This window comes from Herpailurus yagouaroundi, unplaced genomic scaffold, assembly GCF_014898765.1.
Source record: "Herpailurus yagouaroundi ecotype Mexico unplaced genomic scaffold, PumYag 162, whole genome shotgun sequence".
In the NCBI taxonomy this organism is placed as follows: domain Eukaryota; kingdom Metazoa; phylum Chordata; class Mammalia; order Carnivora; family Felidae; genus Herpailurus; species Herpailurus yagouaroundi.
In genome coordinates, this window is record NW_024412403.1 from 55,837,190 (window position 1) to 55,864,503 (window position 27,314).

At 37.9% G+C, this 27,314-nt stretch overlaps 1 protein-coding gene across 1 annotated transcript in view; it reads right to left on the reverse strand.

Moving 5' to 3' along the window:
* The window catches only part of IFT57 (intraflagellar transport 57), a 55,583-nt gene that overhangs the window by 19,519 nt on the left and 8,750 nt on the right, over positions 1-27,314 (reverse strand). The window contains exons 5-6 of the mRNA XM_040484424.1: positions 24,883-24,951; positions 7,710-7,832 (exon numbers count right to left, since the gene is read on the reverse strand). Of these exons, the coding sequence (XP_040340358.1) occupies positions 7,710-7,832; positions 24,883-24,951 (192 nt within the window). The remainder of the gene's footprint in view (positions 1-7,709; positions 7,833-24,882; positions 24,952-27,314) is intronic.

Here is a 27,314-nt window from a genome sequence, read left to right on the forward strand (position 1 = left end):
ACTTGGCTCCCAATTTGAAGAGACTCGGATCTAATACAATAATTCTGTAGTCCCTCCAGGTTCATTTAAATGGAATTCCAGCCGCTGATTAATAAAGGCCTCTCTCCTCCCTCTTAGGTTTTAGCTCTCACAGTGACTGGACAGCCCAAGGGCTCAAGACTATTGCAACGATTCCAACCTTAGCACAATGACTCTTCCCGAAAGGTTTCTTGCTGTGAATTACCCAAGGCAACACCTTATGGTTTATTTACGTTAAAAGAAAATCCAATTGTTTGGAGCTGAAATTTAAAGTTTAAGGTTTTGTTTTGTTTTGTTTTTTTACAACTGCACCCTGAGAAAGTCAGACACTGAAAAACAGGTAAGGATGTAAAAAAGCAGTTCAGTGAATGAATCAAACGCTTGAAATAATTAGAAACACATGCTGTAGTACTTCCAAAGCCTTTCAAAAAATATATAATCTCTTTATCTAAATTCTTCTAATGAACCTGAAGATTTACATAATGAGTAGGAGACATTTTGGAGGAATGAAGGAGGTACTTAGCCAACTATCTTTTAAAACAACAAAGCAGGAAACATTTAATTATAATTTGGAAAAAAATCAATTTAAGTCATTAATCAAAATTTTAATTACAATATCCACAGGGCATTAAAGCATGATAGAACATTTGTTCATTGCATTAAATACCTCATATTAAATCATTATAATACATAATTGTTTAGGAATAAATACTGTATAATTGAAGAAAAGGGCCTATGTAAGGTTTAGTTGAAAACTGATTTCACACTTTCTGCTCTTCCTGATTTCTGGGGAACGGGAATAAATATTATTAATGTTTACTTTGTTTCTATTATGGTAAAAACCCTTGAAAAAAGTCCTTCTGATAAAGACTGATAAGACTGATCATTAAAGAAGCCACTTTCCCTCAGTTCAATGGATGGCACTGAGAGACTGAAAGTACAAATAAACAACAGACAAAGGCCAGATCATCACACAAAAGAGAATTCTGACCCACAATCTGCAGCAACTAGTCCAGGAAGTCAAACCATAACCTCCTTGTGAAGTAAGCCCATGGCAGACTTAGCGGCTTCCAGCTTCCTGAATGTTTCTCCCCAAGCCCCTGTCTTCCAATGCAGGACCAACCAGACAAAGTCACATATCTTCCCCCACCCGGTCACCGAGGAGGCCCTGCTTCTAGTTAGTTCTGCCTCCAAATCTCCAGTCATATCTGAACATTTCTGAAGCCTTTGCTTTCTCCCACTATGTATCTTTTACCTTCTCCTGCCCGCCTTTAAGTCTCTGCCAAATGCAGGCAATGGTGGCTAACTCCCCGGCCATAGCAAGCTCTGCATAAACAGTCTTTGTCCTAATTTACATGGTCTCTGTTTATTTCCACGCAGTCAAACATGGGCTTGTTTTTCCATAGTAACAAGAAAACTAAAAATGATAGGTGGATTGTCTTCAAGAAACAGCATTAAATACTGAATGATTCAAAATTAATTTAAAAAATACAGAAAGTAAAATTTATGAATCTGCAACCACATCTTCTAAATCCCCAGAAATTATGGGACATGAAGAATTCGCATCTTCAACTACTGTTATTACTCCACTCGGCAACTGTCAACTGACTCACTTAAAAGGTTTTTAATTATTTTTACGTTTAATTTATTTTTGAGAGCAAGAGAGAGCATGAGCCGGGGAGGGGCAGAGAGAGAGAGGGAGACGGAATCTGAAGCTGGCTCCAGGCTCTGAGCTGTCAACACAGAGCCCGATGTGGGGCTCAAACTCACGAACTGTGAGGTCATGACCTGAGTCGAAGTTGGACATTTAACTGACTAAGCCACCTGGGCGCCCCTCACTTACAAGTTTTTTTAAAAATTACTATTATGGATTTTAAAATATTTCAGTCATGAAGGAAAATATTATCCTTCAATAAATGTGACAAAGTGCTTCTACCTGCAGTAACCACTTGTTTCTTTAAAATGGCTAACTGGCTGGGGCGCCTGGGTGGCGCAGTCGGTTAAGCATCCGACTTCAGCCAGGTCACGATCTCGCGGTCCGGGAGTTCAAGCCCCGCGTCAGGCTCTGGGCTGACGGCTCAGAGCCTGGAGCCTGTTTCCGATTCTGTGTCTCCCTCTCTCTCTGCCCCTCCCCCGTTCATGCTCTGTCTCTCTCTGTCCCAAAAATAAATAAACGTTGGAAAAAAAAAAAAATAAAATGGCTAACTGGCAGATTCCGTTTCTTGCTATTGGTCTGTATTCTCAGATCTCACAGTCCTTACTTATGCTTGCCCAAATTGTAACCATTAGCTCTTGCATGCTCTATCTGGCCATTCCTCCACCCAGATCTTAGACCTGGTCTGACCCCAACCTGCTGGGCTTGGCCAACCCATCTCTGCTACATGCCACTCAGCTAAAGTTATGTCCATGATATACTATTATGTTTTATAAAAGGTATAATCTCAACTATATACATAAGAGCACATGGAAATAGTGGTCAATATATATTAAGTGAGTCTTCTGGCAACATTCTAAGTGCTTAAGATAGGTTAATTCATTTAATCCTTTCAATAAGTCTTTGAGGTATGTTTTATAATGAACTCCATTTTACAGATGAGGAAACTGAGGCACAGAGTGGTTGAAACTTGCCCATGGGGTCCAATGGCTATTAAGTGTTAGAGCCAGGATTCATACTCAAGCAACCTGGATTCAGAATTTGTGCTTTTAACCAGTATGCTGTACTATCACTAAGTGAATAGGTAAGAGCCTGGGTGGTAGGTTCAAATATCACATCTGTGACTTACTAGGCAAAGCCAAGTTAACCTCACTTCACTGTATTTCAGTTTCCTCCCCTGTGGTAAAAGGTACCTGCATCTAATAAGGCAGTGGAAAGGATTAAGTGAGCTAATATATGTGAAATGTTAAGAACTGCACTTGGCACATGGTAAACACTTAGTAAATGTCAGTTATTATTATCATTTTATATATAACTTTACTAGGGAAAAAAACTGGAAAGATTTACCAAAGTGATACTTACATGAAACTGATTACATCCCCATGTAAGGATATAAGGCTTATGTTTTAAAATATTCCCTTAAATGATGGAAGCATTAGTGCAGAAATTTTGTTAAATTCTTCCTGAATACTGATACAGGAACTGAATACAAGACCTCCGTGACAGAACACAATATTATAGTAACAATACTATAATTTAACAATAATTAACATTTATGATTAGGCATTAATTATGTCACAGACACTGTTCTTGGTGCTTTACAACAGCTTTGTGAGGTAACTAATAAAATTAGTCCCATTTTACAGATTAGGAAAAGGAGGGACAGAAAGGTTGAGTAGCTTGCCCTGGATTGAACATGTAATAAGTGGTAGAAATATGAATTGAAGGTGCCAAGGGAAGATGTGTGAGATAGGCTCCATCTTCTCCTGGTCTTTGTGGCTGCCACAGTTCCACTAAGCTTCTGAAGCTTTGGCTCAGTAAATCAGGAATTGATAGTGAAACTGAACATGGAATTGACAGCTTCTATTTCATAGCACACTGCCTAGCCCCTTTCCCCTTGAATTGTTTCCATGTTATTTTTATAATTAAAAACAAGAGTGTATTTGAAAAAGACTCAGAGTTTAAGATAATTCTTGACCAGTTACAGATTTAAATTTAGTCTGATTATAGTCACAGATGTTTGCTCTTAGTTTTAAATTCCACCAGAGTCCTTACGTAACACTTGTCACCACTCCTGGGTCTAATAAAAAAAATAATAAAAATAAAATAATAAAAACAATAAAAAAGAGATAAAAACACAGAAGAAGAAAGGGAAAGAGATATAAAGAGAAAAATGAACTAAGGAGGGAAGGAACAAAAAGTACAAGATATACAGTCTTAGTATACTAATAATACTCGTAGACAATTTGATTAGGTGGCACTCATGTCTACTCTAGTTTAGCTGTCCTCAGACTGCCCTTCTAAGGAATGGACTCCAGAGCCTTACTCACTTGGTCATAACTGAGGCATTAACTAGAATGGAATGACCCAGGACTTGGCTGGCTTTATTGACTTTCTTGGCAGAACTTCTGTGTCTTTAGACACATTATTCCAAGTTGGGGCAATATGAGTTGGTCTCTGGGTATATAACACTCTAGAAGGAATCACCAGGAGCATTCTCTAAACCAACTCTAAAAAGGGAACTACTAATATAGTCCATTGAAGCTAACATATGACAAAAGTCCTTCACCTTCAGTTGTGGAACATATCATTTGCATTTTTGGCAACATTTTAATTTTCCCAATTGTAATTTAAGCTAATATTAAAATTCGTTTGCATTCTTCGAAAACTGGCAACAGTAACGAGTGCTGCCAGAAAAAAGAATAACCTCGTCTTACAATAAAACCTAATTACAACATTACAGAGAATATAAAATAAAATATCAGTATACGAGAGCATCTCATCAAAACAACAAAAAGAAAAGGAGATTTACTTATTATTTATTTATTAATTTTTTTTGTTAGTTACCTGCCAAGAAGCACACAAGCACTGAACTTGTGAGGAAAAAAAGCAAAACAAACATTTGATCCAGTGCTAAAGAAATATGGGACTTATTTACTGCTAACACAAGGTCATTTTTTTTTTCAACGTTTATTTATTTTTTGGGACAGAGAGAGACAGAGCATGAACGGAGGAGGGGCAGAGAGAGAGGGAGACACAGAATCGGAAACAGGCTCCAGGCTCTGAGCCATCAGCCCAGAGCCTGACGCGGGGCTCGAACTCCCGGACCGCGAGATCGTGACCTGGCTGAAGTCGGACGCTTAACCGATTGCGCCACCCAGGCGCCCCAGCACAAGGTCATTTTAAAGAACTTTTTAATGGATTTAAATAATGGAGGCCCTGTATAGTTATCTCCCACATCTCAATGCTACTTAAAAATTAATCTAATAATGATCGGTAAAACACACTGATCTGAAAACAGCTCATTTTCCCTCAAACACAAAGTTGAAGTCTCCAAATGCCCTAAATAGCCTGTGTCGAGTGAAAGGTAATTATTTTCGCCAAAAGTAAAGGAGAGGGTTTGGTTTTGGTCGAGTCAGGAGTGGAGGAAGAATAGGATGTACCATGAAGCTGGAGTCAAACTCTTCCGATGAAGGAGGATGGTGAGCCCATGAGAAACCTCGTATGTGACCAGATTATTTTTATTTCTGTGACATGAAAAATATCTCTTTATTTACTAACCCTTTATTTTCTCAAATCAACATACAATTTCATTTTTCTTAAGTAAGCTGAATAAATTGACCCCAAACCTGCATTTCCTATTTGATACCTCTGAAATACTTAGAAGAGTTTGTGAAATACTAGGCACAAAGACCAAATGATCTAGAAAAGAATTCTGAAAAAAAAAAAAATCAGATGTAACTTTAGATCAGCATATTTTACCACAATACTGAGATTGAGCCCATCGAACCCTGCATCAGACAGCACAGAGCCTGCTTGGGATTCTCTCCCCCTGCCGTCACCCTTTTCCAGCTCACACATGTGCACATGTTCTCCTCTCTCTCTCTCTCTCTCTCTCTCTTAAAATAAATAAATAAATGTAAAAATAAAAAAAAATTACCAATGCTATCAAACAGAAAAAAATGGAAATAAATAATTTTTTAAAAATCTAAATTCATGGGGCGCCTGGGTGGCTCAGTCGGTTGGGTGTCCGACTTCAGCTCAGGTCACGATCTCGCGGTCCGTGAGTTCGAGCCCCACGTCGGGCTCTGGGCTGATGGCTCGGAGCCTGGAGCCTGCTTCTGATTCTGTGTCTCCCTCTCTCTGCCCCTCCCCCATTCATGCTCTGTCTCTCTCTGTCTCAAAAATAAATAATAAACGTTAAAAAAAAAATCTAAATTCAAAATGATATTCATATAAAGAAAAAGCCCTCAAAACTTTATGTGACATTTTGGAATGTTGCCTGTAAAATCTGACTTTTTATTAATTTGGCACAGTATATCCTCATAAGATCAAGGCTGGTAATGTATGGCACAAGACTAAGAGTCCAACTTTCACCTAGTTAATTCTTCTCCAATCAGGAGACCACTGATTCTCTAAGAACCCAGGATTCTGATTACTACAATATTAGTTTGTAGTAGAACTTAACCTGTACTTAGTTTTGCAAAACTGTATGTGTTAGCTGTTACATTTATATTCTTCCTTTATTCAGTTACTCCTGTTATGTAGAAATCAATGACTATGCTTTAAAAAACACTCTTGTGTGATCGATCCTATTAGGTTCTAAATGAGATGCTGGATGTCAAGAGTTAGTTAGCTTGAAAGTTAAATAAATTAAAGGCTTCCATATGGAATTAAGATGTACCTGAGAGTTCCTAACTACACAGTTATTTTAACATGTCATTCTAACTAGAATCACAATAATAATAATTTTTAATTTTATGAGTTCTGCTCTTATAAAAATAAAGAATTAGAAATTACATTTTTACCAAAAACTAAACAATTAGAAGTTACATTTTTACCAAAAAAAAATTACATTTTTGCAAATTACAACTTTTAGCAGAGGTTGAATCAGTGAAGAAATCTGATTCTTTCTTTGCATATCTCATATGTAAATATGTATTAACACATATGTATTAACACAATATAACACAATTGTAATAACACAATATGTATTAACACATATTTACATATGAGATATGCAAACAAGAATTTACCCCTAATGTAGTCAAATAATGGCTACATAATAGTGTCTGGGAAAATACATGGTAAACAGGCTGCAGGATTTGCCCACTTACCTTTAAGTTTGTTCCACAGCTGTTCAGTCTAGCAAGACCTTTGCTGCCTTTATCCTATTGTAGGACTGCCCTAGGAGTCTAGGCTACTTCTTACCTTCTCCAAGACACAGTTTTACAAGCCCAAATCCAGACATTCTAAGAATAAATTCATTTCTAAGGCACTCTGAAAACAGCAATCTTTGGGGGTAGATTCAGGACCATATTTTCGGAGTAACAAGCTTCCCTAGAACCTTGTTCTGTAATGCTGGTGCTCTTCTCCTGCCTCTAGGGATGGAAACTCGTTAGTTTCTTTACCTAGATGTCTCTCTCTCCAGTCTCTTTTGTAGACATTATTATAGTATTAATGAGAATAGGATTGTCTAGTCACCTGATAGTTTTTTCTGACGTTCTTGTAAAAGGAAGCAGAAACTTGATTATGGGCCAGTTCATTCATCTGGCCCAATCTCCAAAACTTAATGCAAATGCTTTGATTATTTTCTTATTATCTGACTTTTAATCATATGTACTGAATAGATTATGTAAGGCAACTTCCAGGATGTCTTCTGTTCTGCCATCCAGCAGAGCTCCAAAACCATTTTTTAACTATAATCAGTTGCTATAAAGTCATGAAATTCCAATTTCATTTACTATTTACCTAAACAAAATAAGATTTCTAAGAAAATACATCAAAGTAGATTAAGAAAATACCCCTCAATCCCAGGGAAACATGACGTGTTCCAAATCACTTTAAAGATCTATTCCTCTCTTTCCTTCTTTAATATTATTTATTCATTCAACAACAATTTACTAAATCTCTGTTAAGACAAAACACTGGAAACCGAATCCTACCCGCTTAAATCGTTCATATAATTAGTAGTGCCTTTGACCCTGAAATTGCCTTATGAAGATCCATTTGAAAAACTGCGTTCTATCTTCTCTACCTTATTGTCAGTCCTAATCGTGACTTTCAGTTGTGGTAGTACACGTTCCACTTCGAGACTCCATTCCGCAGCATCTGTTGTGGATTCCAAAATATCTTCTTGTTTGGCAGACTCGTTCATATCCTAAGAAAGGAAAGATATCACAAGATTGAGAGTTTATAAAAAGAAATGGTAAAATTTTGAGGCATTTTAGCAGGACTGCACAATTTATATCAAGTATGGTAGTGTTAAAATTACAGTGACAGAAGTTCTTATCTGTCCTCCTATCCATGTTGAAAGAAAACAATGCTCAAACCTGGTAGAATAACAAAATAAGTATTTTCAAAAAGAAGCAAATATAGGATTCAACCATTTTGACAAAAAACAATGCTTTTGAAATATCAGAGTGAATTCAACGGGAATATTGTCAAATCAACAAGCCATTTAGGTACGTTAATTGGTAACAGTAAAGGAGATACAAACATTCACACATTTGATAAGAAAACATTGTCTCAGTTTGAATTTTTTTTTAAGTTTATTTATTCTGAGAGAAAGAGAGAGAGAGCAAGCAGCAGAAGCAGGGGAGGGGCAGAGAGAAGTAGAGAGAAAAAATCCCAAGCAGGCTCCGTGCACTATGAACACAGAGCCAGATGCCGGGCTAGACCCCACGAACCATGAGATCGTGACCTGAGCTGAAATCAACAGTCAGAGCGCTTAACTAACTGAGCCACCCTGGCACACTGAATTTTCCATACTGAAATATAAACGCCAAATCTGAAAGACAAAAAAGATAAGATCCCAGAAGCCAAGAGGCCATTACTTAGACATTTTTTATTCATAATTTAAGTGATATTTTGGTTAGGTCAAACTATAATGTAGTTTAAAAATGTAACTTAATATAGATCTACTTGAACTCAAATAGGGTGGGGCCACATTTTTGCATTTGGTTTCTGCTGTTGAGTGATAAAATCAATTCATGTCTGTTTTTGAATTACAAAAGGAAAACTTTTTTTTTTCATTTTCCTAGGCTTTCACATGTCAGCATTAAGTATGTATAGATCTGAAAACATAAAGAATGTACAAATTAATGATTTAAAGATAAAGCCTGGGGTGCCTGGGTGGCTCAGTCTATTAGGTGACCAACTCTTGATTTCGACTCAGGTCATGATCTCACGGTTCATGGGATGATTGAGCCTCGCTTCTGGCTCCTGAACTGACAGCGAGGAGCCTGCTTGGGATTCTCTCTCTCCTCTCCCTCTGCCCCTTCCCTGCTGTCACGTGCAAAGATAAAGCCTAACACATTAGTTTTGGTAGCAACTTTTCCTGTAAGCTTCCTTGATAAATTGTAAGAAAATGTAATGAAAACATAAAAAAATTTATTACCATACGAAAAAAAGAGATCCGAAGACATAAACAGCCAAATACAATGTATAAACCTTATATGGATTCTAGTTTGAACAATCTATGAAAAGATGTTTTTGAGACAATCAGGGAAATCTGAATGTGGAAGAGTATTAGAGGATATAAGGAATTATTACAAATTTTATAGGTATTATAATAGCATGATGGTTATGTTTAAAAACAAGGCCCTATAAATAGAGATAAATGCTGAACTATGTATAGGTAAGTGGACATGATGTCTGAAACTTACTTAAGATACTTTTGATACTTACTAAGGGCAAAGGAAAAAAGTGGGGCCTCTGGAGGAATCATGGCTGACAAACTATTAACTGCTGAAGCTGGGTAATGTTACATAAGAGTTCACTATTTTGCACTTCTGTGTATGTTTGAAATTTCTCATAATGCAAAACTTAAAAGTAAAAGATTATATAAATAACCTCATAGTGAAATTACATTCTCAATGTGAATTTATGTCACTTAAAGACATTTCTTAAAATGAAAGCTCATTAGACAAGTCTTTCCAATCCAGTCTAACACTAAGTATAAGAATAACCTTATATCAGGATTTGTATTTTGGTGGGAGATTGCGGTCTTTAGGGGCTTTAAAGTCCCGACTGAGTCTCTAGAGCACTGTTGGTATAAGAAAGTCTCTCTCCTACCTCCTAGTTCATGTTAGCAAGTCCTGAACAGATTCAGAGTCTTAAAAGGAGCATATATTGCTTTTTGTTCAGAAATTCAGGGGGGCTATATAGTTCTAACCACACAATCAGAGGATGGATAACTAGTATATGCTTTTACATTTTACAATATATAGTCTGAATTTATTCAAGTACATTCTACTAAAAAAAAAATAGAAGTATAAAAAAATATTAGCATTAAAGTAAAATGTGAGAACTAAGTGAAAAATGTTCAAGATTCTGTTTTAAATATTAAAGTACTCACTTTAATATAGAAACATTGTATTACTTTGAGTACTAGCAGAATGCTACCACAGTATTCACAAAGCAGACATGTGAACTTTTCTGAGACATGTGTGACAGCAGAAGAGACACGGAGTCTCCCAGTTGAAACCTAAAGCCATGGGGAAAGCTCTCCATCATGTAACTCCACCCTGTCGCCCACAGCATGCATATAGACTTGGAGGAGCCGGGGGCTTGCTCACTCACTGGCCTACCCCAGTACCTGTACCTGGCTCTAGGTGGCCCAATTCTGACTGGCTCCTTTTCTGCGTAGACGGATGGGAATGGGGGTGGGATGCGGTGGGCGGATGTGTGCACTGCCAGTGTGCGTGAGCCCTGACGTTTGGGGTGTATGTGTGGTATATACACAGGCTCACTCTTGCCAGGGCTATGGGGCCCCGCATCCCATTCCCACTGAACCAGAGTGGGCCAAAGGGGCATGACCTCTCAGCAGCAGTGTTGTAGGATTCGTAATAGAAGGTAGATGTTCTGATCACTGATTTAAAAATAAGATTGCTGGGGCGCCTGGGTGGCGCAGTCGGTTGAGCGTCCGACTTCAGCCAGGTCACGATCTCGCGGTCCATGGGTTCGAGCCCCGCGTCGGGCTCTGGGCTGATGGCTCGGAGCCTGGAGCCTGTTTCCGATTCTGTGTCTCCCTCTCTCTGCCCCTCCCCCGTTCATGCTCTGTCTCTCTCTGTCCCAAAAATAATAAATGTTAAAAAAAAAAAAATAAGATTGCTTTATGGAACCACCATTTGGGTGATCTGAAGCTGGGTAGTCCTGATTAAACCCCAGAGCCGGTGCTCCTCAACCCCATCCCTCATTTCCCCTCGGTCTTCCCTTCCCTATAGGAGGGTGAAGTCGGTGGAGTCCAGAATCACCAAACAAGGCTGGAGAAGGTACCCATCCACAGCCCCACTTTCTTCAAGCCTGAACTCAGAGGATTGTTCAAGTTGTCCAGAACATACTCAAAAATTTTCCTCAAGGAAGGGCACATCTTTCTCAATTTCCCCAAGGCAAATGGGTCAGCAATGGCCCTGTCTGACTCAGACTAGAATCTAAGAGTTAGTAAGATACAGGGGTACACTTACAAACATTGCATTAAGGCATCCCAGTGCATAAACTACTACTTGCTTTATATTGGGTCCTTTAGTAAGTTGCATTTATTCTTCCTAAGTTATTATTTGGTTCCCTTAAGCAATGATTTGCAAACTCATACTTCCAAAATCCTAAAATGGTTTAATATAGCAGCTCAAATGTCTTCACTGCCTCCTAGGCCACAGTTAATATATTGGGGGGAAATGGCCTAGTTACTAAATGAAGAAAGGGCAAAAAGAGAACATTAGGCTTGGTAGAGCGGCATTAACTTAATCAAACTATACAGTCTCCTTCTATTTCCATATTTGCACATCTATTTCATAACCTCGTTCCTCAGTCACATTTTCCTAATGCCTAATAAGTGGATACATTAACTGAGCAAGGCCTACATATGAAGTGGAAATCATTTTAAAACTATTCCATGCCTTGGTTAATAACTTGAGAAAACCTTTCCTTTCCAATTGTACCTCCATTTAACAAATGGTATTTTATGTGGAGATATTAGTAAAAAGAGAAATAAACTGCTGTTTTCATTTAATCAAAAATTTATATCATCATGACAAAGTCCCAGTCCCTGTCTGAAACAACACTAAGATAAAACATACCTCTTGGGAAATTACATTTTCTAGTTAATGCTGAAGAAACAATTAAAAGCTCAATGAGACACAGGCTACCCAGAAGTCTCATTTATAATTAATTAATTTACCAATAAGCCATTTGTAAAGCTCCTACAACATGCAAGGTAAGAATCCAGGTACTGTGTTTGGCGTAGAAAGATAAAAGGATTTAATCCCTGCCTGCAAAGAGTTTATAGCCTGCTAGCGAGAATCTCAGGCTAGTTTATGGAGGTAATAAATGGTCCTGAGGGAAAGAAAAACTTATGAAAACTGATCCCAAGACTGTCAATGGAAGAATTGAAGATAACAGTCTAAACCATCCTATAACATAAACTTGGGCTCCAACAGTGGGCATATCACCAAAGTCAGTTCAAGGATCAAACATGCAATGTTAAAAGCCTGCTCAGAATTCTGTTCCAAGAAGTAATCTCTCCTTCAGGTAATATAATGGGATGGTTAAGCATCTGAAAAACACTATATTCTGTATATCTGTTTATATATGTAAACACATAAAATTGGATGTGTGTGTGTATATATATATATATACACACATAATTTTATATGTATGAATGTATATATATACATAATTATATATACATATGTATATATAATTGGCTGTGGTTAGTCTTAATGGTTACAGGGGTAGGTAGAATAAGGGAAAGCCTCACATATCAGTGAAGGAGGCTAAATAAATAAAGCCCTTTGCAGCCTGAGCTGCTGGATAACCTATGTAGTGCTGCAAAGCTGTTCTGTCACACTAGGTTCAGTGGAATACAAAACTTGATATACCTTCAAAATATCTTCACCTCTTAATTAACCCTGGGGACTCCAGGTAGACCATGACTACCAACATCGGAAGTAATGAACCTGATACTAACAGAGGGGGACTGGCCCATTAACAAGTCTTAATAGAGAAAATGTTACAGGTGATGCAGTAGAAGCACTGATTGCATTTTTGGTATAATCTGATGAATTACCATCTTGAGCAAGGAACTTAAAAAAAAATCTCTTTGGGGTAAAACTATTTCTAATATGTAGTGTATGCTCATTATTGGAAAGCCCTATAAAAGAAAGGGGGCTAAACATTACTGGAAAAAGCAATGTTGACGAGGGCTTCCTGACACCAGCAATATATATTCTTTTGATCTCTGCTATAGTAACAAAAATCTGGTACTATAGGATCTTTTTGTTCACAAGGGTTCAAATTAGGTTGGGCAGTTAGCTCTAGTTAAGACATTCCACTGGGAATGAAGAAGGAAGAAAGCTATGAGTAGGGTAGTTTCTAAAACTTGACTAATCATGGATACCCTACAATACTTCCTCTAATCATTGACTAAAGAACACCTTGTCTGCTAAAGGGAACATATATGGCTCATCGGAAGACCCAAGAGTGAAGCTCAAGACTCAGGCATCCATGAGAATTTGTTTCCTTGGGAATGGAGACCCTGCATCAGAAGTTATAGAGAGATCATAAGTTCAGATGACAGCTTGGCCAAGAGAACCTAGATCATGAAGGCCTGGGCAGAAACTGGATCCACAGACTTCCAGGTGAAAATGGGAGATAAAAGGAGGGTCAGAAGATCCTAACACTGATCTAATGAAGCAAGACAGCAAATGGAGGCACTTGAATCTTCAATTACCAAGCCCGAACCCCTACCTCTTATAAGAATGAGGCACCACCATCAGACTGGATACTGGAGACTGATAAATGCTGACATTTACTGACTGTAATTTAATATTTTCATGATGTCCTTTATTGTATTAATTCTGTAATACAATCGTTCTCTAGGGCTCTGAGGAAACTGGATATGACTGATCCTACATCAAATGACCCCAGATGGCTATAATTTTTGCATTCTTTTTTTTTTTTTTTTAATTTTTTTTTTCAACGTTTATTTATTTTTGGGACAGAGGGAGACAGAGCATGAACGGGGGAGGGGCAGAGAGAGAGGGAGACACAGAATCGGAAACAGGCTCCAGGCTCTGAGCCATCAGCCCAGAGCCCGACGCGGGGCTCGAACTCCCGGACCGTGAGATCGTGACCTGGCTGAAGTCGGACGCTTAACCGACTGCGCCACCCAGGCGCCCCTAATTTTTGCATTCTTATGTCTGCTTTTAAAGTTCTCCTGCAGCCTCTCTTGTTATCAAGATGCCAGTGATCACCTCTGGCTGTCTGCTTGATTGCCTGTAGCAACTCCTCCTCCTCCTCAACTTCTGGAGGCTTAGAAACCTAGCATCTAAACATGTTGGAGTCTAGGCAAAATAAGAATACAAGGGAAATACGTGAGAACTGGTGAGGGCGGTGGTAGTGGTGGTGAGGTTGGGACTCTTCATACATTTTTTTTTTTTTTAAATGGAGGTGGTTATACTTATTTTGGTTCCTCAGAGGGCTTTTTTCCAACCTTCCTAATTTGATGCTTTGGTTCAGATAGGAAATAGGATAGGTGGCCAACAAGCTAAGTGCTAAATATAATATTTATTATACATTACTATGTATTAAGCAAGGTTTCTCCTAAGGGTATTTAGTGTCCCTCTTTCTTCCTTTTTAAGTTGTTTAAAATGTTTACTTACTCTTTGAGAGTGAGAGAGACAGAGCATGAGCAGGCAAGGAGCAGAGAGACAGGGAGACACAGAATCCGAAGCAGGCTCCTGGCTCTGAGCTCTCAGCACAGAGCCCGACACAGGGCTCGAACTCAGGAGCTGTGAGATCATGACCTGAGCCAAAGTGAGATGCTTAACCGACTGAGCCACCCAGGTGCCCCTAGTGTCCCTCTTTCTTTATCATTGATCAACAAAAAGCTAGAGGGATAAATAAGGTATCTCAATCAAGAAGTGTTCCCTTGAAATCCAGTGATTTTAACAAATCATATTTAAAGCACAGAGCTAAAACCTTTCATGTCCCTACAAGTCAATTCTTCTTCATGATTAAAGAAGCATAAATCATGAGTCTGATTCACTATTTTCTTTTCAAATTAGGTTTTAAATGATTTAGCACTATATTACTATGAAGAAAAATGTTTAATACCATACAAAAAGTATTTTCAGATTTGTTCTGAATAACTAAATTAAACCTTGGCTGTAATCCATCAAAAGAAAGAGAGATGGTAGCCTCTGTCTTTACATATACGAAGTTCATAAAAGTTTTCAATTCAATTTTGAGACTATCAAAAGAAATTTTGTTATCACGTGAACTAAAATTTGAATAAATTATGCTCACAAATCAAAAAAAGTTTAAAAAGCTCCCTAAATTAAAAAAAAATCAATTTAACTTACTAATAAGAAATCTGAAATTATTTTTGAATGAGAATGCAACTTCCAGTATTATTTCTGTTTAATATCTCAAACACCTGTCTTTGCTACTACTTTAGCTAATTTAATGTCCATTAAGTGCTAAGGTAAAATCAGTCCTGATTTTTTATTTTCTCAAGATAAAACTGAAAGAAAGTACCCCAACAAGCATGTATGGAAAAACTACCACAGACATTATAGTTGGTGTTATAGAGTATGCCAAAGTAAGTTTAATTCTTTATGTAATGAATTTCTATAAGGCTTCTTTTCTCTGAGATGGCAACCTAATACATTTGAAGAGCTCAATTCATACATCTACTAAGAGGGACATGAAAGTCTAATTAACTGTCAAGATTAAAGAGTCTCAAGACTCAAGGAAAAGAAAACTAAAATGTCTTAAGAATTGCCACAGTATGGTGTAAATGTCAAGAGGATGGGTCTGGAATCCCATCTCTGCTCAAATCCTACCTCCACTGCTTCTTAGGTATTGGTCAAGTTATAAAACCTCTATAAATCTCAGGGTTCTCATCGGTAAGATGAGGATAATAGTACCCTTCTCATTGGAAGAGTTGTTATGATGATTAAATTATACATTTTAAAAGGTTTGCACAGTGCCTGGCACATAGTAAGCCTCAATATATTTTAGCAGTTACTATTACTATTATTAATGCCAAGCATGGTTCTCAATGCTTTCACCTATGTTAAATGCCCAATAATAGCACCATGAATCAAGGGACTCTTATTCCCACTTTTGCAAATAAGAAAGGTAAGGTATAGAGCAGTTAGCTAATTTTCCCAACTTCACATCATTAGTAGAGTGGCAGGGCCCAGGGAATGTTACTATAGAACACAAACTCTTAGATACCTTACCAAATGCCTATCAATCCTTGTGTCATACAGGTTACAACTATGTTTCCCCAGTTTATCACTTGTCTTTTAACTTTATGGTGCTCCCCACCCCACTCTTTCATATATAGCCTTTAATTTTTATGCATTCAGATTTATTAGTGCTTTTCTTTTATGGTTTTTAGTATTCTTGCCAGGCTTTATTATGTCAATTTCAACCCGTGAGTATAACACTTGTCAGTCATGTTCTTGTTTTCATACCTTATCATTTTCTAATGTGTTGATCCATGTGGGGTTTATTTGGGTGTATGATATGAGGAAAGAGCCCAACTTTTTTCACCAGATGCACAGCTTATTATTCTATCACCAGTTAATTAAACAGTCCAGTTTTCCCCCCACGTATTTGCATTGTTTCCTATATTATTAATATCACCATATTATTTGGATTATTTTATGAACACTATACTACTTCATCAATCTATTTCTGGGTCTGTATAATTTTTTTTAGACCCACAAATAAATTACACAAATAGTACAAAGAATTCCCATATATCCTTCTTCCAGATTCACCAAATACTAGCATCTTACATAACCTCAGGGCAATTATGCATCAAGTGATACAGTATTTATATCTGGGTGATGAGATTTGGGGATGTTTTCAAATTTTTCTTTGCACTTTTTTGTGGCTTCATTCAAAAAAAAACAACAGGTATATATTACACTTTTAAAAAGAAGTGTTTTCAATAAAAGCAGGTAAAAATAAGAAGTTTGATTAACTTCCAGAAACTAGCTGGTATAGGTGTAAATGCTTTAGGAATTCGAATGAAAGGGAGAAGTGTGTTTTAATGGAGACGATGAGATCTAAGTTTAACCTTATAAGGATGTATGGAATGCAAATAGGCAGAAAAGAGACAAGCCAAGTGTTTATAGTCAGGAAAAGCATCATAAGCCAAGATACTGAAATAGAAATGCACATGGCTTGTGAACACCACATCAAGAGCGACTGGGGGCTTAGAAAGGCGAATACTGGGGAGCCAAAAAAAGAGTTAAATACTTTGTGAAAGACCTTAGAAGCTAGGGTGAGGAATATGAATTTTGTCTTCTAAGCCAGAAGGGAGGCCAAGAAGAGTTACAAGCAAGGTAAAACAACTTTATTTAGCCAACAAATCTTTTTTTTATGATTTTTAATAAATGTTTCTTTATTTTGAGAGAGAATGCATGTGTGCACAAGTGCTAGTGGGGGAGAGGCAGAAAGAGAGAGAGAGAGAGAGAGAGAATCCCAAGCAGGCTCTGCTGTCAGTGCACAGTCCAACATGGGGCTCAATCTCACAAACTTTGAGATCATGACCTGAGGAGAAGTCAAGAGTCAGATGCTTAACTGACTGAGCCATCCAGGAGCCCTGTATCCAACAAATCTTTATTTGGCACCTACTATATGGCAGGTACTATTCTATTTCAGGGACAGTAATAAAATGATAAAAATCCTCATGAAAGAACCTTCTAGAATGTTCTAAATATGTTTTATGAATAGTTATGCGTTGTAGATTTGTGGGCCACAGAATTGAATGGGACTGGGGCAATTGGGAAAGTGTCACTAAAAAGACAGAATTTGAGCTGAACTCTGAAGAGTCAAGTAGAGAAAGGACGAGAAGGTATTTTAGATAGGGGTCAAAGATGAGAGCAGATATGCTCATGAGGTGTTTGAAAACTTATGAGAGGATCCATTTATCTGGAAAAAAGTTACTCCTGCAGAAGAAAATAAAGTTGGCTATATGGACAGTTGTCAAACTGCTAAGAGTCTGGAAATCCAGACCAAAAAATTATTGTTTTATAATCTATATAAATTGACCTATAGGCACTGAAAAGCCATCAAAAGTTACTGAACTCAAAATGACCTGATAAAAGTCATTTTGGTAAGCAAGATAGAAGAGTAGGGTGAAAAATATTTTACAAAAGGGTGAGGGTAGGATCGAAGGGTAAGGATCAAAGACAATTCAGGCCATTATTGTTACATAATCCAGACAGGAGATGAAGAGGACTTGGCCTTGAAAGACAGCTGAAGGGATGCATGTGAGGGAGATTTCAAAGTCAGCATCTGCAGGTCTTAGTGTCCAACTAGATTTCCTGGATTAAAATGAACCATTAGACAAACATCAAAGCACCAACACTGCTAGAGACGGATGGGTGGGGTTTGGTGGATTTAAAGAATACAGTTTATAGAGGACGGAAAAAAGCACACAATCTTGGTACCCATCTAATATACTGAATTACATAATAAATATCTGCTATTGGCATTGATTCAGGAAATATAATCTATCCATTTATAAAATGACAGCTCTCAAATGAACCCTGGAAAATATCCTATTAACTTTTCATCAAATTCCCGAGTCATTTCTGTAGGGGAGACCTTACGTGATAGCAGATTTCGTCTCATGGGCTTTCAATAAGCATCCATGTGACAGATTATGAAAATAAAGACATGACATCACCAAGGCTTCCCAAATTACATAAAAATGAAAACTTCTTGATAACTTATATCCTATGTAAGCTTCTTACTCAAAAATACTCATGGTAATCTAGAAACTTATTTGTATCGAGAGATGGGGGCTTTTTCTACTCTCCTACAGCACATGAGGATGTTGGTAACATTCCAATCTCTTAGTTCCAACCTCTAGGAAAGGTGAAAAATTATATAAAAGAAGAAATGCATCAAGCTAGTTAGGTTATATTAATTTCAAAACAACCCTGGGAAGAATTGTGTCACCACTGCACAGATAAGAAAGCAGAGTCACAGGTTAATTTACTAAGTGTCTAGTGACATGCAGTCAGAATTTTTTTTGGGTGGGGAGCGAGTGAACAAGCAGGGGAGGGGTAGAGGGAGGGAAGGGGGGAAGGGGGGCCCCCCCCCGCGCCCGCCCCCCCCCGCCCCCCCCCCCCCCCGCCCGCGAGGGCGGGCGGGAGGGAGAGAGAGAGAGAGAGAGAGAGAGAGAGAGAGAATGAGAATCTTAGGTAGGCTCCATGCCCAGGGCAGAGCCCAAGGTGGGGCTTGATCTCACGACCCTAAGATCATGACTGGAGCTGAAATCAAGAGTCAGGTGCTCAACTGACATGCAGTCAGAAATTTAGCCAAGGCTTACTCTTCACCATGGAGCCAGTGTTGAAGGTATGGACTCAGATCTGTAAAGGACCTTGAAAAGTCCTTGCTTCCTACTCCTTTTTAGACTCACAATAAAATCAGGATGGAAGGAAGAATCTTTCCTATTCCAAGGGTGGATTCAAAAGCTACACTAAAAGATCAAGCAAAACTCTCTTTTACACCCAGAAAGAACTGCCATTTGAGCTCCTTCTGAGCAGTGTGGAGTACAGCTTCTTTTCTCTAACCTACATTTTCTATTCACCTCCAGATATAAAACTGATGGGGTGGTACAGGTTAGTTACCAGAGAAATAAAAGCATTTACTCAGTCATAAGGCGTTCCATCACGCTCAGACATGTGGTGCTTTAATTGTTTCTCCTGTGAAACACCAACCACAGACTTCTCACAGTCACAACACAGGAGGACAAACACTCAAATGTTTTAGGAAAGGAGAAGAAAAACCATTTTCTTCAAGCAGGAATCAGAACCAGTGGAAACCCAGGGGGCAAGTTATATTTCAGAACAGTGCTTTTCTCCTATGTTACTCAGAAAGGACATTGTGTCAAGGAGTGAAATGTAAATCCAAGTAAAATGAAGAAAATTTAAAGTGTTTAAGATATTAACCAAAGTAGATCCATCTTCTTCCCTTTTTGATTACAATATTGTGGGCTTGCCACAATGACACTCAAAAACTGAGATGACATTTTTATTCTAAGCCCAGATTTTTGCTTCCTTACAGCTTTTGCTTTTTAAGCTAAAAATTCTCTCATTCTTGGTACAATGAATTTTTTGCTAAGTAATTAAAAACCAATTGTGTTTAAACCTTTTGAGATAGTTGGTTTTATGCTGTCTAACTCAGAATTTGGTTTCTAAAACCTCAAATTTAGCATCTCAAGGAAGAATGGTATCTATGGCATGTTTGAAAAAATGTTTTGAAATGAAGTGATGGACATTTAAAAATAGAACTCGAGCGCACAGCTTCCCTCCCATCTTTTTTCCACTGGGGGAGGAGAATGACACATCTGTGTTTTGCTGCCACAACACTGCTGCTATGACTCCACTGAGCTTCAGAATGGAGGGGAGCAACAAAGACCACTTGTAATTACAGTGTAGCTGCCACAACCGTGCAGGCAGTTTCCAGTTAACATACTCGAGACAGAACTAGAAATGGCCTAAACACCTGCCTGACACCTTGCCACCAGGGCCTTCCTTTCCTGCTCCCGCCCCTCACATGTCTGAAATTCTACTGTCCCCCTACCCATCAGGGGCTCTGCCCAACTGTGAGATCTTTAATACGATACCAGTGTCTTCCCCATGACCACCCCCAAGGAATTTTTGGCTAAATTTTGGATTTCAAGGCAATTCAGGAAATCAGAGGGGCAGAGAGAATGTAGAACTTTGTGGGCTAGCCTTCAAGACTAATATTTATATCTTTTTTTCTTCTAAGAAAAGCTATATCAAAATTCAAATAACCTATAAATAAAACCTTGGAAGATATAGCAATCCCTTGCTAATTGTAAAAGTTATTTTCTTGCAAAGTATTATATTTGACAAAGCCATAAGGGGTGTAAGAGAATTAGGGGGGAGAGCACAGAATAAAGTAACTTTAAAACGTACTTTTTAAACCTGAGAGTAAAGAAATGTTCTGAAAAACAAGTGCTTCCAACACAAACCAGCTTCATCACTGTAAGCATACACCAATGATCAGAGGAACCATTTTCTTAGAACAACATTTTCAGGGTTCGTGAAACACTACTGCTATGTCATGATCCAAGTAGACACTTCAAAATTTAGTCAGTGGGTACATAGTATCTCTTCACAAATTCTTCTAATTAGCAGCTGCAGGATTTAAATATGTCGTGGTAGTCAGGAAGATGGACCACCAGGTCCCCTCTCAAGGAAAGACGTGGCCAGCGACAGCTTGCTGTGTCAGCCCCCTCAGGCTGTCTTACCTGCAGAGAGCCACCTCGACCTGGCCGCATGTCCTTCCCAGGGCAGCCTGCCTCCAGTGACGGAGCCAAGCAGGCAGCACTTGGTCCAGAGCTCTTCAGCAAGTTGCCCCAGGTTTTGTCAGGCCTGAATCACAGCTAGGCTTCTCTCCCAGCCCAATTCTTCTCCCTTCCTTTCATAATCAACATCTTGCACCACAAACCCTCAGTGTCCACTTTCAGAGAACATCATCTGCAACACGTCTTTTCCATTTACATTCTCTCTTGCTCCATTTACCACAAATCTCAAGAAGATGCTGTACAGGCTCATCCTCTTGCATTATCACGATCCTTAAGAGCAAGCACACTTTTTAGTATCTAGGTATCACTTTATTTAGTGAAAGAAGGGAATATAAGTGGATTTCTCCCTGCATTATCATACCTGGTACATAGAAGAGGAAGTAATTATAGTTGAGCAGTTCTTTTCTCTATGAAGATTAAGCTATACCTTGCCTATAAAATTGTAAATGTAAAACAGCATTCATTTCTACACGTATTCCTTCAAGATTAGTCAGTACTGAGCAGTCTCTACACACCCGGCACAGGTGAAAAAGTAGTAAAGAAAGCTCCCGCGCAGAGGAGAGAGCACTCTAGTGACTGAGATAGACAATAGATAGAAATTAATATGTTGCCAGGGTCTGTAAAGAAAAATAAAGCAAGGTGAGAGAACAGAGAATAATTGGAGAAGCATCTATGTTTTCAAAATCACAGGTAGAGAGGACCGTTATAATCCATAAATGGCTAGAGTGGCACAGTCACATCTACATTTAGTATATCAATTTCCTAGAGAGTACATGTCATTTTTATTCTAGCAAAAAACTCACTGCATGCAACTTTGCTAAGATAATATTTCCTCTGCATTGTGAGTCCACCTGCTGCATGAAACATAAAATCTTAAATCTATGTTACTAACCTATATAGCAGTTCTGTCTTGGGGAAAGAGCAGCCTAAGCCATCATAAGGTAGAGTCAGATACAGCTGTCTCAGGCAGATGGCTTTAGTGGGCAACATCATAAGCATGCCAGATTTTTTTAAATATGAAAGGGTTTTCTGCCTCATTAGAACTTTGTGGCTGACCATCCACAAACACCTGGTGTTCAGACTTCTTCCTCTTGTGAAAATACAACATAGCCTCAGCTTGAAGGGGTTTATATTATATAATATTTGTCCAAAGAATCTAATACCTAGATAACTTACAAAGGCATAGGTAGGGGAAAACTTAAATAGCTTAAAGTAAAAACTGAAATCAGGACAAACAGGAACTTAGAGTAGTGATAGAGGCAAATTAAATTACTTAAACCCCTTCTAATTCTCAAACTACTTTATCCAGAGGGAATCCCAGGCGGCCTTTAGAGGTTCTATTTATACTATCAATGGAAGAATGAATAACACAAATGACAGTTTCGTTCTGAGAATAATTGTATATCCATCACTTTTGTTTTTTTCCCTCATACTTTAGGAGAACTTCATCATCATCTTCAACACTTAGAAACATCAAGCACCACAGTGTTCTTGTTTAAGGTAGGAATCAAACAAACCATACCTACCTGCTGAACTCTTGTATGGTGTAAAGGGAAAAAAGTAATAGACTTGGGAGTTTAGAACAAACAATTCAAATTCAGCTACTGCAATCTTATTAGTTTTTTAAAAGAGTAAACTGTCCAAAGATTATAAATTTCAGTTTTTGTATCTGTACAATGAAGATAACAACATCTACCCAAACCCTTCACAAGGTCAATAAAGGATGTATTCTAAAGTGCAGTTGACCCTTGAACAACGCTGGAGTTAGGGGGGTGCTGACCCCTACATAATCAAAGATCTGGGACTAACTTTTGACTCCCCAAACCCTAACTTCTAATAGCCTACTACTGACTGGAAGCCTTAGTAATAACATAGTCAATTAATACACATTTTGTATGTTATATGCATTATATACTGTGTGCTTACAATAAAGACAAAAGAAAATGCTATTGAGAAAAACATAAAGAAAATACATTTATAGTATTGTACTGTATCAATTGTGAAAAAAATCCATGTGTAAGTGCACCTGTGCAGTGCAAACCCATGTTGTTCAGGGTCAACTGTATTTTGAAAACTATTAAGTACTACCAAAGTACTGTTACAACTGGAGTTTATCTGTTTGAATTTCAATATTAACATATTATTCTGATATACTATATCAGATTATATTCTCAGTTTTCAATTGAGCAATAAAAATACACTAATTCATTTAAGAATGAATGAATGAATTCATGTATTTGGCATCTTCTGTGTTATGCTATGGAGAATATAAATGTATTAAAAGTCAACTCACACATTCAGGCAAGTTAGCCACAATATTGTACGTTATGTTTTATTGCATCTCAAGGTGGGCAGAAAACACACATTTCATTAACAATTATAAATAATGCTGACTAATGATACTAAGGCAGTAAGTGATAAATGAAGAGATCGTCCTGGGGTGGGATGGCCAAGGAAGTTTCAAACTTGTTTGTAGAATTTAGACAAGAAAAGTTAAATAAAGGGCAAATAAGAATATTACATTCCAGGAGCACCTGGGTGGCTCAGTCAGGTGAGCATCCGACTCTTGATTTCAGCTCAGGTTGTGATGTCACAGTTCATGGGATTGAGACCTTCATCAGGCTCCATCCTGACAGCACAGAGACTGCTTGGGATTCTCTCTCTCTCTCTCTCTCTCTCTCTCTCTCTCTCTGCCCCTACCCTGCTCGTGGTCTGTTTCTCTCTTTCTCTCAAAAATAAATACACTTAAAATAAAACAGTTAAAACATTAAAAAAAAAATTATATTCCATGCATACCTTTTTGAACAATTAAGTATCATTTATTTGAATATATATATAATAAAATACAAAAATCCTACATGTACTTTTGAAATATCTCATTGAGGGGCTCCTGGGTGACTTAGGTGGTTAAGCCTCCGACTTTGGCTCAGGTCATGATCTCTTGGTTCGTGAGTTCAAGCCCTGCATCAGGCTCTGTGCTGACAGCTCAGAGCCTGGAGCCTGCTTCGGACTCTGTGTCTCCCTCTCTCTCTGCCCCTCCCCTGATTGTGCTCTCTCACTTCTCTCAAAAATAAACATTAAAAATAATTTTTTTTTAAAAAGGAAACATTTCATTGAGTGGGTTCTCATTTATAGCCTACATTTATTTCCTAATTAACATAAGCCAACACTGACTTAAAGCAATGTCTGACTACTTTATCCATACACCAGTCTTAAAATAATCCATTTTAATTTCAAAGAATTACCATTTAAGTATTTTCCTATAATCAAGACCATTCAATACTAGTCAATTAGAATGGAAAATAACTTGAAATCAAATAATGTCTTTCTATAATAAAAATGACAAATGAGTTATTTTCAGTTTATATGAGAAGCAGTATGTGGATTTTCCATGGTACAGATTAGAGGCTGTCTCACTCGACCCTCCAGATTTTTTATTTGCTATAATTATAACATTTTATATATAGGAAACAACTTTTTTTTTTTAATTTTTTTTTTTTCAACGTTTATTTATTTTTGGGACAGAGAGAGACAGAGCATGAACGGGGGAGGGGCAGAGAGAGAGAGGGAGACACAGAATCAGAAACAGGCTCCAGGCTCTGAGCCATCAGCCCAGAGCCTGACGCGGGGCTCGAACTCACGGACCGCGAGATCGTGACCTGGCTGAAGTCGGACGCTTAACTGACTGCGCCACCCAGGCGCCCCAGGAAACAACTTTTGAGAGCTACTTTTCACATCATGCACAAAACAATGGCAAACAATGGTTTCTACTTGTTTCAACTTTCAGCAGAACAAGTATACTGATTGCTTGTTGGTCCTGTGTGTATTCCATGTAACTTACCAAGCGATATGTCTGGGCCTTCAAAACGTTGAGATCAATAAAGTTTTCTTCATTGTCTGTCTCCTCTTCCTTAGAAAAATAAGAGTTTTAAAAGTTAATAATTATAAAAAGTTACAATTTAAAAAATGTATTTCCAGTTTTTACATACACAATATACTAAGCTCAATATAAAGACCAATGCAGGAAAGAGTATTTAAAAGCCTGGTAGTGTGTGTAAACTAGGGCATAATGTTATTAACAGGTCATCTGTTTTTAGAGGTTTTAATGGTGCCTTTTAAAACAGGGCCTTTTTATAGTTACTGAAAAAAGAAAAACAAGGAAGAAGGAAGAGCCATTACTATAAAACTAGGGATAAATAAGCATAAGAATAAGAAACAGTGCAGAGTGGTATATATGAAATAGAAAGACAATGGAAGGAGTTAATGTCAGTTTTTTTTTCAACGTTTTATTTATTTTTGGGACAGAGAGAGACAGAGCATGAACGGGGGAGGGGCAGAGAGAGAGGGAGACACAGAATCGGAAACAGGCTCCAGGCTCTGAGCCATCAGCCCAGAGCCCGACGCGGGGCTCGAACTCGCGGACCGCGAGATCGTGACCTGGCTGAAGTCGGACGCTTAACCGACTGCGCCACCCAGGCGCCCCGATGTCAGTTTTGAGTAACATGACTAAAATGGACAAAAATGAAGTTGACAGACACAGAATATTCTCATCTGCACTGTGGACCAATCCCATTAATTCATATTTTTGACATCTCATCTCTTCTATGTTCAAGTTTAATAAATTACTAAGTTTAGTCATTAGTACTCTTTGGCCCATGGGCCCTAGGTCTATTTAAAGATATTAAAATATTAAATCTATTTAAAGATATAAATATATATTTGAGATACTAACCTGTATCTTAGATATTAACTATCTTAAAGGATAGTTGATGTAGATTCAAAGTTGGTTCTGACCCCTGGACCAATTGGTGTGGGCAGTAGGGTCAGAAGTGACCCTTTGAGAGGCAATCCCCTCCCCAATATACAGTAAATATGAAGTCTTGAGCAGGTTCTAAAGCATGAAGGTCAAAAAATTAGCTCCCCTTTCTCTTCAAATGTCTCTGGTGAGAAGTGACATAGCGGGTGAAACAAATTTAACAATAACCCAGGCTTAAGGACGTGGTAATACAGCGAATGGAGCTTGGTCCTCAAAGGAAAAAATTATTTGGTGGACACTTCCACACATACAGTTCTACAAAGCTGCAGTGGTAGATTTCAAAGATAATCCTGATCTTTAAGAATTTAGAAGGATGTAAGACAGTGGTTCTCAAAATGTGGTTCTGAGACCACAGCATCAGCATCACCTGGGAACTTGTTAGGATGCAAATTCTAAGGTCCCATCCCAGATCACTCTGAAACTCTGGGGGGTGGGGCCACTAAGGTAAGTTATGAGAACTATGCTAATCTTTGGGGAACTGGAAAGATTTTTGTAAAATATGAACCAATGTAAATGCAGAGTATAAATACACTCAAGTGACATTTACTTTTTTATGTTTACATTTTTTTACATTTACTTTTTTAGGGAGGAGGAGCAGTGGAGCATAGAGGGGTACACAAAATTGATGTAACTGTTTACATCTTAAATCTTAACCATAAATGCAGATGCACACCTTTGAGATGCGGCTCAGTTTATTCTGTGTTTGCACTAATGATGACCTACTTAACAACCAGAGTAAATGACTGAAATGCCAATGACTTGATGCCCATGGGAGAAGAGACAAGTTTATTATGCTTTTACAATAACCTAATCAGTACAGTTTACATAGGGGATCAATAAATACTTGTTGAATTAGTACTGGATTAAACACTAATAGGCAAAAGGCTTTAATAGTAGGCAGTAAAAAAAAAAAAGATTTGTTACTAAATATTATTAAGACAGTATTCAAAAGCAATTTGAATATAAACAAACTTACCAAAAAAGCTTTAAAATAAATGGAGTATTCTGATTTTGGTTATTTAGAAGACACTGAATAATTTCCTACTGTTTCTTTGCCTAGTATATACCCTTTTAATTCTCTAACTGCCAATTACTAAGTATATGATTATATACAGCAGGTGAAAATATTGTTTTGTGACCAATACTTGTTCTACCTTTTTAACAGTTATCAGTGTGTCCTACCTTGATATGACAAGTCTAAAACTGAAGGATTCTAGTTTCTAGATGATTATAGCAGAATTTTACTCTGTCAGAAATTAATCTTTTCCATCCTTGAGCCACCTCAAACTCTGGCAACAAAATAATGTAACATCCCACTGTCCAAATGCTTTTTGGCACTGATCTCCTTAACAAAAGGAATGGGAGAGGTAACTGAGGACTCCTTAGAATATGATAATAATAAGAAAAAGAAAGAAAGAAAGAAAGAAAGAAAGAAAGAAAGAAAGAAAGAAAGAAAG